The sequence below is a fragment of the Aedes albopictus genome, chromosome 2, assembly GCF_035046485.1.
Source record: "Aedes albopictus strain Foshan chromosome 2, AalbF5, whole genome shotgun sequence".
NCBI lineage: Eukaryota > Metazoa > Arthropoda > Insecta > Diptera > Culicidae > Aedes > Aedes albopictus.
Genome location: NC_085137.1, coordinates 267,685,386 through 267,704,740, shown reverse-complemented (window position 1 = coordinate 267,704,740; position 19,355 = coordinate 267,685,386). Strand labels below are relative to the sequence as shown.

At 41.6% G+C, this 19,355-nt stretch overlaps 1 protein-coding gene across 11 annotated transcripts in view; it reads right to left on the bottom strand.

Annotated features, from left to right (window-relative positions):
- The window catches only part of LOC109416672 (transmembrane and coiled-coil domains protein 2), a 510,917-nt gene that overhangs the window by 488,500 nt on the left and 3,062 nt on the right, over nucleotides 1-19,355 (bottom strand). For 10 of the 11 annotated variants that reach the window (XR_009998194.1, XM_029877001.2, XM_029877000.2 and 7 more), the window contains exon 3: nucleotides 12,724-12,873. The exons of the other annotated variant lie outside the window; for it this stretch is intronic. Coding sequence is in view for 9 of the 10 variants with exons in the window: in XM_029877001.2 (XP_029732861.1) it covers nucleotides 12,724-12,873 (150 nt within the window). In the remaining variant the exon portion in view is untranslated. The remainder of the gene's footprint in view (nucleotides 1-12,723; nucleotides 12,874-19,355) is intronic. 11 annotated transcript variants of the gene reach the window in all.

The following is a 19,355-nucleotide window of genomic DNA, read 5'->3' as shown; positions in this document are numbered from 1 at the left end:
TCAAAGTTGAAAAACTACATATCATTGCTTTAAATTTTGGCTTATTCGCTTTTTTGAGGTATTTTCGTACATTTTTTTTATAAAACAAAATATTAGTGTAATGTAAACGTCAACATTTTATCAAAAACAGGTTCAGTACATTGTAACGGAAAATTTAAGACCATACAACTATATGTTATGGCTTTAAATTTTGTTTTATTGACTGTTTTGTATAAAAATTATAATATTTGTGTAGCTTTTCGAGTAAAATAAATTAAGTGTGTCATGAAAACATCACTATTACTCATCAAGAACATCCAGTACGCTTTCGCGCATAAAGGTAAAAAACTACTTTGAATTGTAAGCCATTATTTTTGTTAAGCAATTTGCCTGAAAAATGTGGTACTTTCGTTGATTTTTGAGTTAATCAAAATTTGAGTGTAATGAAAACATCACTATTATTCTTCAAGTATGTCTCCCAAACTGCTACGAACATTTCAAGGCTAAAAAACTACATGTTATCGTTTTAAATTTAGTTTTGTTGACTACTTTGTGTAAAAAGTATGGAATTTTCGTAGTTTTCCGGGTAAAACAAAATAAGAGTGTAATTAGGACATTTTCATTGTTCATCAAAAATGTCGAGTACAATCCTACGAACAATTTAAGACCAAAAAAACTATATGTCATCGCTTTGAATTTTGATTTATTGCTTATTTTATGTGGAAAATAGGGTATTTTAGCAGTTTTTTGGGTAAGGTAAATTATCAGTGTACTGAATAATAAATAATTTTGCATAAACATGTTCACTCCAGCAGTACGCATGATTTAGAGTCGAAAAAACCATATGTCATCGCTTTAAATTTTGTTTTATTGATCAATGTGCGCAAAAAATGCGCTCTCAAAAAAACTAGGAAGTGCCTTTTGCTTAATAAATTTGGGTAGACGCATCTTTTTTATATTTTTATGCGATTCAGTATCATAATTTCTATATTAAACTACTCATTTCAGTATCATAATGACCAAGTTTTTCGTACCGGTTCATTATGCAATCGAAATGAGTTGCATAATGAAAAATAGTTGCATAATGTTCATTATGCAACTCATTTGAGTTGCATTATGAACATTATGCAACTCAAATGAGTTGTATAATGAAAAAATCATTGCATAAAAATTTGTATGGAACTCGTTGCAAAACTCGATTTTTTCAGCACTCTTCGTATTTATCCAACTCGGCAAGCCTCGTTGGATAAATGTACGACTCGTGTTGAAAAAATCAACTTTTTGCAACTCGTTACATAAATAACTATTTTTAAATGGACGATGATCTTGAAACCTGTCCGGTTCCATCGCAAAAAAAAGTTTTGAAATCGGTTGAAAAACGGTCGAGAAATGCCTTGTCAAAGTTGGACTTCCGACTTTTTTTGGACCCTTGGTAGTTCGCGGGAGTTTTTACCCCCTCGGTAGTTTAAGTGTTAAGGTGCGGCTTTTGTTGACGCGGGAGAAAGTGTTGGATGTGGTGACGAATCCGAAGCCGGCGAATGCGGATGCAGCCTGGGTCGAAAAAGACGAGAAGGCGCAGGCCATTATCGGATTGGCACTGGAAGACGGCCAACTGATTCACGTGATGCAAAAGTCCACGGCGAAGGAGATGTGGGATGCTCTGAAAGATTATCACGAACGTTCTTCTCTTTCGAGCATAATTCACGTCGTGCGTCAGTTGATAACGTTGCGGATGCCGGACGACGGGGACATGGCGGAACATCTCAAGCAGATGACGGCGTTGCGGATTCGTTTGTCTGCTTTGGGCGAGGATGTGAAAGACCACTGGTTCGTGGCTCTGATGCTGTCCAGCCTGCCGGAGTCCTACGGCGGATTGATCATGGCGCTCGAAAGTCGACCGGATGCGGATTTGACCGTCGATTTCGTGAAGGGGAAGCTGCTCGACGAGGGAAGACGTCGGGTGGAAAATGCGTCATCGAGCGAGAAAGTTTTGGTGACCGGATCGTGGAAGAAGAATTCGGCGGAGAAGCCAAAAGTGAAGAAGGGAAGGGTGTGCCATTATTGCAAGAAGGAGGGGCACATCCGACGCGACTGCCGGAAAATGATGCAGGATCAACAGGAGAAGGAGAAGTCCCAGCAAGCAAACATCGTGGTGAAAGCGAAGTCGGAAGGTGAGCTGTGCCTGGCTGCTGGCGTGGCCGGAGAGGCTGACGTGTGGTATCTGGATTCGGGTGCCACGGCCCACATGACGAACAACTCCAGCATTCTTGAGGAAGTGGATACGACAAAAGCGACGACGATCTGTCTGGCTGACGGAAAGTCGATCAAATCGGTCGGATCTGGTTCGGGTCGAGTGATTTCTGTGGATGGGAAAGGCGGCCGGATGAATGTAAAACTGGAGAATGTGTTCCACGTGCCTTCGTTAGCGGGAAACTTGCTGTCGGTGAGCAGAATAACCGACTTGGGATTTCGAGTGGTGTTTGACAAAACGGGATGCAAAGTGCTAAAAGGAGAAGAAGCTGTGTTAGTGGGACAACGGAAGGGTGGCTTGTATCACCTGAAACAACTTCCTGAACATGCTTTCTTGGTGGATCCGAAGCACAGTGATTTGTGTCAGCACTTGTGGCACAGTAGATTGGGACACAGAGATCCACAAGCTGTGAAGAAAATAGTGCGTGAAAACTTGGGGCACGGGTTGAAGGTAAACGCTTGTGAAGTGCAATCGATGTGTGGCTGTTGCTGTGAGGGGAAGATGAGCCGTGATTCCTTTCCGAAGGCGTCGGCGTCGAAGACCAAAGCGGTTGGAGAGCTGATTCACGTAGACCTTGGCGGTCCGATGGAGGTAGCAACACCGAGAGGTAACCGTTTCTACATCGCTCTGGTGGATGACTACAGCCGCTACTCCGTCGTCTACCCACTACAGAGGAAGTCCGATGCTGAGGAGAAAATCCGTGAGTATTGCGCTTTAGTGAAAAATCAATTTGGTGGATACCCGAAATGCATTCGCACCGATGGGGGTGGTGAGTTTATGGGTGCTTCGTTGCTGAAGTTCTTTGCAGCGAATGGCATCGTGGTACAACGAACAGCACCGTATACGCCACAGCAAAACGGCGTGGTGGAGCGCAAGAACAGGTACCTTGTGGAGATGATGCGATGCATGCTGTCCGAAGCGGGACTCGATAAGCGGTTCTGGGCCGAAGCGATCTGCACTGCGAATTACTTGCAGAATCGTTTGCCGTCGTCTGCGACTGACAGGACCCCGTACGAGTTGTGGAGCGGAAAGAAGCCGTCGTACGCGCATCTCAGGATATTTGGTTCGGAAGCGTATGTCCACGTTCCGAAGGAGAAGCGGCGTAAACTTGACGTGAAAGCTGAGAAGTTGGTGTTCATCGGGTACGAAGAAGGACGGAAGGCGTATCGATTCCTGAATCTTGAGACGGATCGAGTGACGATCAGCAGGGACGCAAAGTTTCTTGAGCTGTGCACCGTCAAGGAAGCTGTCCGTCGAGAGCCTGTAGCTACAGGAGGAGTCATCGAAGTTCCTTTGGCCTTGCCGCCGGAGAATGTGGAAGAAGCAGCTGAGGCACCGGATCCAGAGTCCGATATCGATTCGGAGGTGGTAGACATCAACGATTCTCGGTATGATAGTGCTTCTGATTCTTCGTTTCACGGATTCCCTTTGGATGAAATCGCTCGTCGTTCGAAACGGACGACGAAAGGGAAGCCACCGTCCAGGTTGATTGAGGAAATCTTCGTGGCCGAGAGTGTTCCTCAGGAGGAGTCCGAGCCCCGGAGCTTGCGTGAAGCGTTGACCTGTGAAAAGAAGAAAGAATGGGCAACAGCAATGAAGGACGAATTAAAATCACGTTCCGACAACGAGACGTGGGAGCTGGTCGATCTGCCACCCGGCCGGAAAGCAGTCGGTTGCCGGTGGGTCTTCAAAGCGAAGAAAAATGCAGCTGGTGAAGTGACGAAATACAAGGCGCGGTTGGTAGCCCAGGGGTACTCCCAGAAGTACGGCGAAGATTTTGATGAAGTTTTCGCTCCGGTTACCAGGTACACGACGCTTCGAGCTCTTCTAGCTTTGGCAAGTAGCAGAAAAATGACATTGAAGCACTTCGACGTCAAAACCGCCTACTTGTACGGCAAACTAGATGAGGAGTTGTTTATGAAGCAGCCACCTGGATACGAAATGAAAGGGAGGGAGCACATGGTGTGTCGATTGAAGCGAAGTATTTATGGCCTGAAGCAGTCGGCCAGGTGCTGGAATCGTCGGCTGGATAGTGTTTTGCGTAAAATGGGATTTCGTCCGAGTGCAGCAGATCCCTGCTTGTATACCAAAGTAGTGGGTGGCAAGTGGGTATACTTGCTTGTGTACGTAGATGACATTATGGTGGGAAGTGAAGATGAATCCCAGATTGAAATAGTGTACAAAGAACTGAAGAAACATTTTGAGATGGCCGATCTTGGTGAAGTGAACTATTTTCTGGGGCTAGAGATCGGTCATGAGCATGGACAATACAGTGTGTCAGTGACAAACTACATTGAAAGAGTGGCGGAGAAATTTGGCCTCCGTGATGCGAAAAGTGCCAAATCGCCGATGGACACCGGTTATACGAAGACGGAGGACAAGAGCCCGGCACTGTCGGACATAACAGCCTACAGAAGCTTGGTCGGCGCGCTCCTGTACATAGCGGTGTGCGCGAGACCGGACATTGCGGCTTGTGTTTCAATACTAGGTCGGAAGGTTAGTGCTCCAACAGAAGTGGACTGGGTCGCGGCGAAGAGGGTAGTTCGCTACCTGAAGACTACGAAGGACTGGAAGTTGAAGTTCGGTACAAGTGACGGTCTGATTGGCTATTCCGATGCCGATTGGGCTGGTGACATCGAAACCCGGAAGTCAACCACAGGATTCGTGTTCCACTATGCCGGTGGAGCAGTGTCATGGGTGAGCCGAAGACAAAATTGTGTGACGCTTTCATCTATGGAGTCGGAGTATGTGTCTCTGTGCGAGGCAAGTCAAGAGCTGGTGTGGCTACTGGCTCTATTCAAGGATCTTGGCGTGCAACAAGGTGGTCCTGTTACCATCCGAGAGGACAACCAAAGTTGCATACAGTTCGTTGGTGCGGAAAGGTCAACCCGTCGTTCCAAACACATCGAAACCAAGCAGCAATACGTGAAGGAATTGTTCGAGAACAACGTGTTGAACCTGGAGTACTGTTCGACGGACGAAATGGCGGCAGACATACTGACGAAACCGCTGGGTAGCGTCAAGCATCGGAAGCTGGCCGGAATGCTGGGTCTATCGCCCTGATGGACTCGTTCGTTGAGGAGGAGTGTTAGAGGGGCAACGATCTCCTATTATTATTATTTTGTGCCAGCCTAATGATTGTACCAGCCTAATGTTGTTTTCTCTGCTGGCTACGCATGGTGCGCCATTTTGTTAATCCAAAAAGTGAACTCGCTGTGTACGCATCGTTGTTAGAATAAATCTTATTAATTTCGTTATCTAGTTTAACTCAAAGACTTTCATTCCACTGCAAACCTCATCCCAATAAAAACGTACTCACCGTCATAAAAGCACTGCTGAATCTGCTTCAATGGAAGTTCCCTCAAGCCAACCGATGATCATCAGTCAGAACCTCTTCAAAACACTGTCTACCGATGACCCCGACGGCAATGTCAGCAACTCGTCGCAACCGCTTCAACCACCTTCGAACACCACGAAGAAGAGTCGTCGTCCGCCTCCTATTACAATCGTAAACAAGGGTACCAAACACACTTGCGAGCTGCTGAGTTTGGCGAACATCCCGCAGACCGATTATCACATGAAGGCCGTGAAATCTGGTACACAACTTAGCACAGTGGACAAAAGTACTTTTGATGCTGCCGTCAAACTACTTCAGGATTTAAATACGGTGTTTTTTTTTCGTACACGCCATCTCATCAACAGACTGTGCGTGTCGTACTGTCTGGCCTCTCGATGTACGAACCAGCTGAGCTGAAGGAGGAGTTGCTGCTCAATGAAGTGCGCCCGGCAGAAGTGAAATTTTTTTCCCGGAAAAAATCTGGTCCAGAAGAGAGTGTGTTGTACTTGTTGTGTTTTGAGAAAGGGTCGATGAAGCTATCTGACCTGCAAAAGGTGAAAACTCTGTTCAACACGGTGATTTCACCAGGAGGTATTTCACCAGGAAACCAAACGATTCAGTGCAGTGCCATCGTTGTCAAAGTTTTGGTCTTGGAATGCGTTTTTGCAACATTTCGTTGCTTTGTGTTAAGTGTGGGGAGCAACATCTCACAGCTAACTGCAAGCTTTCAGTTAAAGCCAACCTTAAGGACGCCTCCAGTACACGCAGTCATATCCGCTGCGCTAATTGCAGTGGCAATCACACAGCCAACTTCCGTGGATGTCCCAATCGCCTTAGTTACATCAAACAACTCGAAGAAAATCGACAACGCTCTACCAAGAATACTTCGTCGCCTTCCTCCCGTATCTCTCCAACAACGCCCCCAAAAACCCGTTTAAATGTACCAACCCGTACACACAACCAGAACTTTGCCGAAGGCCTCTCATGTTCCCAGGTTGAGGCTAGGCAAAATTCTGAACTGTTTTCCGTCTCAGAGTTCCTCTGCCTCGCTAGAGACCTTTTTCATCGGCTTCAAGGATGCCGTACCAAGGAACAACAGTTTTTAGCTCTATCCGAGCTAATTATTAAGCATGTGTACAATGGATAATCCTTCTTGCCTACGTGTTGTTAACTGGAACGCTAGATCCGTTCACAGTAAGCAATTAGAGTTTTTCAATTTCGCCCAACGACGCAACGTAGACGTAGCTGTGATCACCGAGACCTGGCTCCGCCTGTATTCGACTTGACCGGCCAGCTAACGACGAAGTCGATAGAGGGGGAGGCGTGTTGATTGCCGTTAGGAAGGGACTGTCATTCGAGCAGATCAATGTTTCGACCATAATGATCGAATCTACTGGTATCATCGTTTCTTCGGGTGATAGCCAATTTCACAACATCGCTGGTTATTTCCCTGGTGGACGTCGCTGCGCTGATTGGTCCCAATTCCGACGTGACATCCGTACCCTATCTACCCAAGATGCTCCTTTTTTCATTATTGAAGATTTTAATGCCAGGCATCGCTACTGGAACTGAACCAAGAACAACAAAGCTGGGAATATTTTATTCCAGGAAGCCGCCCATTCCGGTTTCAACATCAACTTCCCGGATTCACCCCGTTTCCATCCGGACGGGGAAATCCATCAATACTAGATCTTGTTCTGTCCAACAACTTGATCAATATGTCGAAGCCAATTGCTCTCAACGAGTTGTCGTCTGACCACCTGCCCGTTTCCTTCGACATCAGTCTCACGGCTGCTCCGGTTATTAACACATCCACTGTTCGCTGTTATGCACGTGCCGACTGGTCCGCTTTTCAAAGGTTGGTAAATGCGAAACTGGATCCGATCAACCCTCTGTTCGCCAACATTCAAGATAAAGACGGTGTCGATGATGCTCTTAGCTACTTTAAATATGCTCTACTCGACGCGGAATCAGTTGCGGTACCATTGATTGTTCCTCGTCCCTGAAGAAACTAAATCCCTCATCCACTGCGGCGTCGGCGACAGTGGATGAGATCAAGAGACCCCATCCTGAAAATATTGTTTCCTCGTTGAACGATCGGATTCGCAGTGACTGTGCGAAGGCTCGGTTCAGCAAGTTTTCAGATACTCTGGTGTCAATGGAACGCGGCGATAATACAATTTGGCGCATCACCAAAGCTTTGAAGAATACCTGTAAATACAGTCCACCACTACGGAGCGGAGATACGATGATAGCTTGCCCGAAGGAAAAAGCCCAATTGCTTGCCGAAAGTTTTGCGCTTGCACATAGCAACCAGTGCATTGACGACAGGAATACCGTGGACGCTGTTGAGCGTTCGGTCGAGCAGATCGACCAATCACCACCAATTACCGACAGTTCTTGGTTAGTCCGTCCGAAGGTAATTGCTAGAATCATTCGTCACCTGAAAACCAAAAAAGCCCCTGGACACGATGGAATTAAAAACTGGGTCCTAAAACATCTTCCAAGGAAAGGTTGTGTAATCCTCGCCAAAATCTTCTCCGCTTGCTTGAAACTAAGCTACTTTCCAAACGAGTGGAAACACGCTATAGTTGTCGCCATACCTAAAGCAAACAAAGACATGTCTGTACCTACAAATTACCGACCCATAAGCCTTCTACCTACACTGAGCAAGATTTTCGAACGCATCATTCTGACGCGTATCGAGAATCACTTAGAAACAACCCGTATAGTCCCCAACGAACAGTTTGGCTTTCGTAAGGGTCATTCTACCAACCATCGAATCGTTCGGTTGGTTAATGAGGTGAGACGCAACTTCCAACAAGGTAAGTCATCGGGCTTGATCCTACTCGATGCAGAAAAAGCATATGATTCTGTTTGGCACGGTGCAATCTTGCACAAAATACTCCTCGGTAACTGATACTAAAAATTATACGCAGCTTTCTCAAGGACCGTACGTTCCAAGTCTCTGTGAACGGATGTCTCTCAGATCGAAAGCCCGTCCCGTTTGGAGTTCCCCAAGGTTCTGTGTTGAGCCCAACTCTGTACAACATTTTCTCGGCCGACATAGTGAAAGTCAACGGAATAGAATACTACTTCTTCGCTGATGACACTGGTTTTTTGGCTTCTCATCGCGACGCAGAAGTTGTCATCAATTCCCTCCAAGAAGCGCAGAACTCTATCCAAGAGTATCAAAGAAAATGGAAAGTTAAGGTTAATCCTGAGAAATCCCAAGCTATTTTCTTCACCCGCCGTAGAAGCCCTAGATTTCTACCGCAGCGCAATGTGTCTTGCAATGGCGTAGACATTCCGTGGTCTCCAAATGTCGACTATCTGGGTGTAACGCTGGACCAAAAGCTGAAGTTCAACTGCCATGTGACCAACTGCCTTTAAAAAGTCGACAAACTCATTAGAATGTTGTATCCGCTTGTCAGAAGATCTTCCTCGAGGATCTCGCTTGGACTCCAACATATATATTGAATAAATATTGAATTGAATTGAATTGAATATCTCGGAAACCAGTGAAACGAATTGTATTATTTTTTAACGTTTATCAACAATATATTGATACTTACAGCGTTATAAAATGTAATATTTTCTCACGGCGAATTAAGTTATACCGGGTTGAAATTTTTACCCATATAGAGGAAAATAAGTCAAATTGACAATGCCACACAAAAATTACTAAATGTATTCTTCCTGTAATCTAAATAGGCTCTAATATATCTGATTAAAGATAATTTGAAAACAGAAGTGGAAAATCTTCGGACAGAAACACTAAAATTTATTGACATTGATGTGAAAAAATTACATTTTTTCGAGAAAAATCCAAAAAGTGTCAATCCATGATATTTTTTTTCAACATTCAAAAAGTATCTATGTTTTAATAGTTTGTGAAGCATTTGTATATTGTTAGTGTACGTTAAAAATCTCATTCAATTCGGTTCACTGGCTTCCGAGATATGACAGCTCAAAAATGAGTTGTCTAAAAAATAGAGTTTTACCCGAACGGTTCTAACTTTGCGAAAGATTAATCAACCGAGCCCAAATTTATACCAATGATGCACATATAACAGGTTGACAAACAGTCAAAATTTAAGATTTTTTATGCATTCTATGAAAAGTTATAGCATGTTGAACTTTTTTGTAAGAGAAAAAAAAGTTGCCTATCCCAAACATTTTGGCCATCCCCTGTACGTATACTCATCTCCTCATCAGCTTTGATAGAATACACTCAGCCAAATAACCTTCAGATTTCCATAAGGCCCAACTTATGAAACGGCCTTTAAATAATTCATAATGATTCGGATGAATTTCATAAGGTCACTCTATGACGTAAAATCGTCTCACAGCTTGACTTTTATTCATGTTTAGCAACATGGTATTCTCAAGCGTCGGTAGCCGTGTGGATAAAACACGGGCTCGGTGATCCCGACGTTCATGGATCGAATCCAGTCTGCATCATTTTAAGATTTTTTTGTTCTTTTCATATGTCTATCTTATAAAATTTGTCATAGCAAGCACGGTCAATTTTCATAAGGTATTCTTATGGCATCCATAAGAATTAGTTATAGCAAATTTTCATAAGGTATTTCGATGAATTTCGCTAGTTTTTTTCGCTGAGTGTACGGATGATAAATGATTATGCTGTACACTCTGAAGAATTTTCACGTCCGATTTACGTGAAAAGATAGGTAGTTTTCGTCCACCATATTTTTCCGTCACCTTCACCGGAATGCCAGGTAGCTGGACAAATTTGAGCTTCGAGAATCGACGTGATGAGTCAGGTAAATTTGACTCGCGTTTTAGGTATCGTTTACGTGAAATGTGGGTGAGTGTCACTGGAATTTCAGGTAACTTTTACGTGAAAATATGATTAGCGCTACATGAATTTCACGTAATTTATGTACGAATTTTGGATGAAAATAAAGCAGTCTCATTAGCTTGCAACGTATTTGAAGAGGCAAGAGAATTCGAACCCTTACAAAATGCAATAAATATTCATAGATTCTACCCTGCCGTAGAATAAATCTATCATTGCATTTTATAGGGATTTGAAATCTTACTTCCTCAAATACGCTACAAGCAGGTGCTAATATGTAACAATTGCAGAAAAATCTTTATCAGTCATTTATTTTAAAGTATGTACTTAATAAATTTGCACTTACATTTCTACATACGTTCCGGATCCTCTGATCCTTTAAAAGTGCAGAGTTACAAATAAATCCAAGGATGATAAAGCAAAATCTTTGAAGTCCAACCGTTTTTAACACTCGTTGAACTCCTCTGTTGGACCTTCGCTACCGTCACGAGACTTATGACCAGGGTTCGTAATTTTCGTTTCAGCGATACGAAATATGGCTATTCTCACGGCGGTGAGAGAGCTTATTTTCACTATTTTGCTTGAGGAACACTTTCCCCCCCCAGCACTTCTTTCGAGAATAGCGATTCATGATAACTGAAAATCGCTTCAACCTGCAGATAATTTCTTTTCGTTCTGTTAAATTTTCTCTCACCCAATTTTCACGAAAATCTTTTCAAAGCAGATTAACAAAAATTGTGCCCGCGACGGGATTCGAACCTGGAACATTACTAAAAACATACGCGACACGCGCACTCTATCCACACTACCACGCCAACCACACAGAGGGTGTAGAAAATATAATGCATAAAACCAATCATCGTCGGCGTCATATGAGTCAAGGAAAGACAACATAATCGGCCGACAAAGGGCAAACGAAATTCTCGCACCTTTGGGAGTGAGTGAAAAAATGTTTTCGCTCTGCTCTTTGTGCGGGAGATTTCTCAAGCCAGATTTTCGCTGAAAATTGGCGTGAGGGAGAATTCCATTTTCGTGAGAATGAATGAAATTCCGACCGCTGCTTATGACGCATTCCAGCTCTGAAATTATTGAACATAGAAAAAGTCACAACTGCGTAAAATTAATCACTATTATTTGCTTTAAACAATTAAAATTAACGTTCAGTACTTACAACAAAACTTGCACGGAAACTTTAGGAAGCCGTTTTGCACCAACCTTCTCGACGCCATGTTGAATTGTTTTTCACACCTGAAAGTCACGTAACTTTCGTTCCGCGGAATGTTCCAAGTCAAAATACACTAACACGAACGCATCAAAGCGGTTTACGTGAAAAACTAGGTGGATTTCACCAAACAGGGCGGTGCCTACGACGTGGTTATCGAGTGACAATGACTAACGCCACGTAACTTTGGAAGTTTTAAGGATAAGCATGAGCTACGTGATATTTCACGTAAATCGGACGTGAAAACTTTTTAGAGTGTAGGAAGATGCGGCTTCACCTTTTCCATTTCGTCATTGCGTCTGTATTGCGTGCAATTCCTCGCGGCCATATCGCCGAAGGCGCAGCCTCATGTGGATTTGATATCAGCGCCGCAATCATCTGGTGCTCATAGTGGTGCGGTCATATTTTTGCAACTTGATGGGAAAGAAGAAGACAAACGCTTTTCGCGGATTTATTTTGCAAGGCACCATAAATAAAGAAATAGAAATACGAAATTACAACCCCCTTACAGCATAAAATTCAATCGAGTCAAGTACAAGACACTGAAGGCTTTTCATCAGCATCGGCAGCCATTTTGGATATGTGCCTCGAAATTTCAAAGTGATAATTCTCAGCCACGAAAGCGAATATTCGTATGAAAAAGTATCATCCCATGTGCTCACTCGCAGTGATTGCGATGATACTTTTTCAGCTGCGTTACTGCAGAATTATTAGTATTTTATCACTTCAAAAACGCGAGGCAAACAATCATTGAAAAGCAAAAAGTCAATGATTCGTTTGAAAGCTCAGTGATGCATCATGACACCTGAAGACGTCCTTACAGTTGAGGTCGAAATATACGTATCTGTCAAAGGATGCCAATTCTTAGTGGAATTCAAAGGAACAGTACTTAACGCGATTTTTTTTATTTACAGATATTCCCCTAACAAGCCCACGTTCATCATCATCATAAAATTCAGTTAATTGTCAAATTTATAGATATATCAATTTTTACTACCCGATTCTTAAAAAAATAGTATGGAACGACTTAAGCACTAAAGAAATGAAATGTCACAAAACATATTGTCATAAATTTAGATCGCCAATAATTTTTTTCAGATTCTAGTACATACCTTTTACATCATCAGCTACAGATGAATTTTCATTTGTAAGTATCGATTCTTCTCTATCTCGTAGTTTATGGTCGTTATTATGTCGTTGGGCAGGACTATCGTCGCTCCGTACAGTTTTATGCACTTCTGGTGATTCATTATGAGCGTGCCCTGAAAAAAAGGTTGGTGTTTCCGTCATCAACAATGTCCGGTACATGCGACCGCCATGGTAGCACAGACGAATTTATACAGACGTAAGAGTGCGGTACAAACTATAGACACTATAGATTCCATAGACTCGCGGAGACATGGTGGAGCAATACGATTTTAGTGTGTTTTGTCGTGAATTTAGAGTGTACCGATCAAAAATGACGTCACGCAATCCATTGTCGCTATTGAAATCGTGACGTCATGCTCGTTTGGCTACACGAACTGACAGTTCGTTTGGCTACAGTTGTATTCGCCTCCGCGAGCCTATGGAATCTATAGTGTCTATAGTACAAACCACTAAAAAATTTCGGTACCATTGAGTTGTCCAAAAAAAAGTCTCACGAAACCTACTGCAAGCCTATCCATATACGTGAGAACAAAAGATGTTTACAAAGTTCTTACAGATAGATTAACACGGGAAATCTGAACACAAACCACTACCACACAGGAATTGGGATTGGTCAATGTTTTCTTCTTCTTTCTTAGGGAGCGTCCATAAATTACGTCACGCTTTGAGGGGGGAGGGGGGTTTCAGCAAAGTGTTACGACTCATACCAAAATTTTAGTGGTTCCATACAAGAAGTGTGACATAAGAGGGAAGGGGGGTGGGGAAGGTGGGGGAAAATGGGCAATTTTTGCGTGACGTAATTTATGGACGTTCCCTTATTCCAAAATTCACCGAGGGGACTTGTGATTACCATTTTCGGCTAGTTTTTACGCATTCGTTTACCCCTCTCACAAGATTTTTTGACATTCTGCCTCTCATGCTTCTTCCACTTTTTTGTTTTGGCCCGGTCGAACTTGTTCGAAACCCAAACAAAAACAATAATTTTCGGGAGGTCGCGTATTTTTTTCTAGGGAAGATCTTGAATTTTATTCGAGATTCCTCAATTTGTGTAAAACTCGCTTTAACTGATTCATTGCGAGTTGAATTTGTTGAGCAATTCCGAAGGATCAGCATTAAGGTGGCCCACACTTTATGAAAAACAACAATTTTGAAAAATGCCAAGTCTTACCTCCTAAATCAGTTGTTTTGAACTCCAAGGAGCTACGTTCAAATTTTGAGCAAAATCAATTAGGCCTAAGGAGGCGCTCAAAACGCTTGAAATTTGTATGGGAAAACTTGGCCAAATGTATGCAGAAATTTTAAGTTTTCGAATTTTGCCGCTAGGTGGCGCTGTAAGCGTTCAATAATCAAACCCTTTAGTATTACTGTAGATGACTATATGCCAAACAATTTTGTCGAAGACCGCAAAGTGATACAACGTCTGTGTAAAAAGTTATACCCTAGGTAAAGTGAGGATAAACTTTAATGTTGTTTTTTCCAATACATGTAAAGGAATAAAATCAATAATGAAATATGCCTCACTTTGCCTAGGGTAGGGGTAGGCGGGGCAATATGGACACCCTAAGGTTTTTGCCAACTTTACCTGGCAAGATGTCAAAAAAGTTTAGTTTTTTGATACATGTATCCTTTTAACGTCTATTTAGCATCTATTGCATAAGAATGCTCACGAGGAAAAATGATCTATCCACTTCAAAAAATGTAATGAAAAATGTTAGTTTTTCATGACCGTCTTCAAACATACGGGGCAGAATGGACACCCCCATGGGGCAATATGGACACCATGAGACTTTTACGAATTTCGTACATTATTTACACCTATAAAGTCATTTCATTACAAAACAACTAGGGTAATTTTCCAATTGTTGCACAGTTAAAACCTCGCCTATTGTTGCACACTCCATGTTATTCTTATGAGGTGTGCAATAATTGGCGAATTTTTAGCCGTGCAACAATTGGAAAATTACCCTATTATGGATGAATAATACGCCGAAGTAGTTCATTTTTGTTCAGTTAATTTAAATTCATGCTGTTTTGGATAAAGCTTCATTTTTGTCGGCATGTACAGCTGTGCCTAGAACAACTATTTTCCACTGCTGTCGTTTTTGACCAATTTGTTTCACCCTATGTCTACTATAGTGAACATTTAAACAAAAATATACTGAAATCGAAGAATTTGGTTGGTTTGTGATTTAGGTTATATTTTTCCCTTGCCGCTTCTTCCAAAAAGGTGAGTGTCCATTTTGCCCCGGCAGCAGAAGATATTTCCAAACTTGATTTTTGATATAATAAAGAAGACAATATAAACATGTTTTGCGGATGACATGGATATTATTGCTAGAACATTTGGAACGGTGGCAGAACAGTACACCCGCCTGAAACGTGAAGCAGCAAAGGTCGGACTGGTGGTGAATGCGGCTAAGACAAAGTACATGCTGGTAGGTGGGACTGAGCGAGACAGGACAAGCCTTGGCAGCAATGTTACGATAGACGGGGATACTTTCGAGGTGGTAGAAGAATTCGTCTACCTCGGTTCCTTGCTAACGGCTGACAATAACGTGAGCCGTGAAATACGAAGGCGCATCATCAGTGGAAGTCGTGCCTATTATGGGCTCCAGAAGAAACTGCGGTCAAAAAAGATTCACCCCCGCACCAAATGTACCATGTACAATAGACCTGTTCACTTTGAAACTTTTTTTCTCCGATTCTCCGTGACACATCAAATTATCAATCCACATGTAAAACCAAGTCTTCAGTCCAAAATTGAGCCAAATTGATGAAGATTTAAAGGTGTATCAAATCGATTTTTGTGTTTTTTTAGCCGTTTTCACAGAAATTTACTCAGAAATTCACAAAATTGCTCCGAAAAGATGCCGGAGATACCGTTAAGATATAGTTAGAACAATACTCTACAACTTTGCCGAAGACACTACGGTGTTTAAATTGCGTATTTCGAAGTTATTCAACAATTTTCGTTAAAAAATCACGACAAAACACGATATTTTTACGATTTTACATATAAAAGTCATGTAATTTTACATTGTTTTAGGTGACTAAATTAATTTGCGATTACTCCTTTGTGTAACGAACATTTCGTCCATACATCGTTTTTGTGTAGGAATTCGTTTTCATTGACTAATTATCAAAAGTATGTCACGTTGATACTAAAAATCGCACAGAGTTACCAGCACGAATTAAAACAAAGTTACCCATGATTAAGACGTCATGCCATCGTATTCTAATGTCTTTTGATTCAAGTATCAGAAATGGTGCGGATGGTAAGGCTCAAGCTTGCGGATCAGAAGGTCCCAGGTTCAAGCTCAAATACATGATAAACTTTTTTTTTTCTTTGTAGCAGTTAGGATGATGAATCTGCCATGACTTACACGCAATCTCCCAAAGAATAATGATCGGGAGCTGCCAATTAAGCCCATTTTAGGACTTGCTAGATATTTAGTTTATACTTGTTGACAATAAATCGTCTCGACGATATCAGCTCGGCGAAATATTTAGCATCTGTTTGATAATGATCAATTTATCTAAAACAATTCAATACGATGATGGAACTGCTTCTACGGTGCTATGATGCCAAATTGCAATGAGATGCAGTGCGTAGTTTCATCAACTTATAGCAGGATCGAGACGCAAAAAAATGCTATTCCAGGACTCGAACCTTGAATCTTCGAATCCACAATCTCATGCTCAACTAACTGCACCAAATTTAAACTGATGCAGATGAGACAAAGAAGTGTAATGACGTTCAAATCATGGGTAACTTTGTTTTATTTTATGCTGGCAACTCTGTACAATTTTTAGTATCAACGTGACGAACTTTTGATAATTAGTCAATGAAAACGAATTTCTACACTAAAATGATGTATGGACGAAATGTTCGTAACACATAGGAGCAATAGCTCATAAAATTAGTCACCTAAAACAATGTAAAATTACATGACTTTTACATGAAAAATCGTAAAAATATTGTATTTTTTGGTGATTTTTTAACGAAAATTGTTGAATAACTTTGAAATACGCAATTTAAACACCGTAGTGTCTTCGGCAAAGTTGTAGAGTATTGTTCTAACTATATTTTAACGGTATTTTCAGTAGCTTTTTGGTGCAATTTTCTGGATATTGAAGTACATTTTCGTGAAAATGCTCGAAAAAACACAAAATCGATTTGATACACCTCTAAACCTTTATCAATTTGGCTCAATTTTGGACTGAAGCCTTGTTTTTGCATGTGGATTGATAATTTGATGTGACACGGGTAGGTCAAAAAAAGTGAACAGGTCTAATGTACAAGACGTTAATAAGACCGGTGGTTCTCTACGGGCACGAGACGTGGACGATGCTCGAGGAGGACATGCAAGCACTCGGAGTTTTCGAACGACGGGTGCTAAGGACGATCTTCGGCGGCGTGCAGGAGAACGGTGTGTGGCGGAGAAGGATGAACCACGAGCTCGCTGCACTTTATGGCGAACCCAGCATCCAGAAGGTAGCCAAAGCCGGAAGGATACGGTGGGCAGGGCATGTTGCAAGAATGCCGGACAACAACCCTGCAAAGTTGGTGTTTGCTAACCATCCGGTTGGTACAGGAAGGCGTGGAGCGCAGAGAGCACGATGGGCGGACCAGGTGGAGCGTGATCTGGCGAGTGTTGGGCGTGACCGACGTTGGAGAGCTGCAGCTGCAAATCGAGTATTATGGCGGCAAATTGTTGATTCAGTATTATCATGAATTTGATGTTAACTAAATAAATGAATGAATAAACATGTTAAGCATGTAGATACAGCAAAACTACTTGCATGTGTTCTAGAAATATCGGGTTTTAATCAACCTGCAATAAATTAATCACTAAATCTTATTTTAGATTTGCTATCACGTAATTTGTAATTTTTTATTGTTAACGTAACGTGAACCGGTTAGCATAGCCATTCTTAGGGTCAAGGAATTGTAGTGTCTACCTAATGGTTGTTTGCATAGGATATCTACCTACATGAAATACTATTCATGGCAGTACCTAAATGTCTAGGTATGATTCATTATGTCTACCTAAGGTACTACAGGTATTCTTCGATATAACGTACCCTCGATATTGCGTACCCTCGATATAGCGAATTCGATATAACGTACATTTTGCTTCGATATAACGTACACCATTGAAAAATTTCATTTTTCCAGTAATAACCACCAGATAACCTACGATATCACTCAAATCAATGCTGTGTTGCAGCATTAGCCTTGTTTCCCAAAATTAGCGCAATTTGGGGAAAAATGTTGTGTACGTTATATCGAAGCAAAATGTACGTTATATCGAAGCACAAAAAATGAAATGAGCTTTTCGAGAAAACTCATGTTTTTCATTATTGTTTTTGTGAATTTCACCGAAATCATTATTCGGGGTTAATTTCACGTCGAAAACATCAATACTAGCATAACAAATATAAAAAAAAAAGTCTGCTTCGATATAACGTACACTTCGATATAACGTACAAAGAGAAAAAAAATGTGTACGTTATATCGAAGAGTACCTGTATAAATACGGGTGGTCATTGGACCACACAGCAGAGACTGCACAAGCCTTGGACTTGTCAACAACTTTATTATTCCTCTTTTGAAGGATATAAAAGTGGCGACGAGGATCAAGGAACGTGTAATTTCTTTTGAGTTATTCCGAAATTATTTCCTTTTGGTTTTCATGTTGTTGTAATAACAAATAGTTAATTTTGTGGAGAACGGAATTGTTCTTTTATGGTAAAATTGCCATTATGTTGTGAACAGAATGTTCTTTTTGGCCGATGTTGCATTGACGGAATTGTCTTTTTTTTTTTTGGTAATAACGAAATGTTATTTTTTGTGGTGAACGAAATTGTTCTTTTGTGGCGGAATTGTCATATGGATTTGTGCTATTTGTACTATTTTGGTTAAGTTGCCGATGTTGGGATAGCGAAATCGTTATTATGGTGATGAATGTTATTTTTTGAAGTTTTCTAAAGGGTAAAGGACTGTAGTGTCTACCTAATGGTTGTTTGCATAGGATATCTACCTACATGAAATACTATTCATGACAGTACCTAAATGTCTAGGTATGATTCATTATGTCTACTACTGTCTACTAAGGTACTATAAATACGGGTGGTCATTGGACCACACAGCAGAGACTGCACAAGCCTTGGACTTGTCAACAACTTTATTATTCTTCTTTGGAAAGATATAAAAGGAACTTGACCATTAGATGGTGTGAAAATTATAATTTCCATGCATAAAAAATGGAGGACGCAACTTTTTCGTGTAAAATCAAGTATAACTTTAATTTCGAGTGTTTATTTCCTGAAACTACGTTTTAGACAAATGGACTATATTCTCCATTCATTAAAAGTTCAAAAAAGTTCGCATATTTCAAAATATTGAGGGTGTCCATTCTGCCCCGGGTGTCCATATTGCCCCGCCTACCCCTATAACTTTTTTCACAGCCGTCGGATCCCTTCGCGGTCTTCGACAAAGTTCTTTGGCATATAGTCACCTAGTTTATTTATTGAACGCTTACAGCGCCACCTAGCGGCAAAATTCGAAAACTTAAAATTTCTGCATACATTT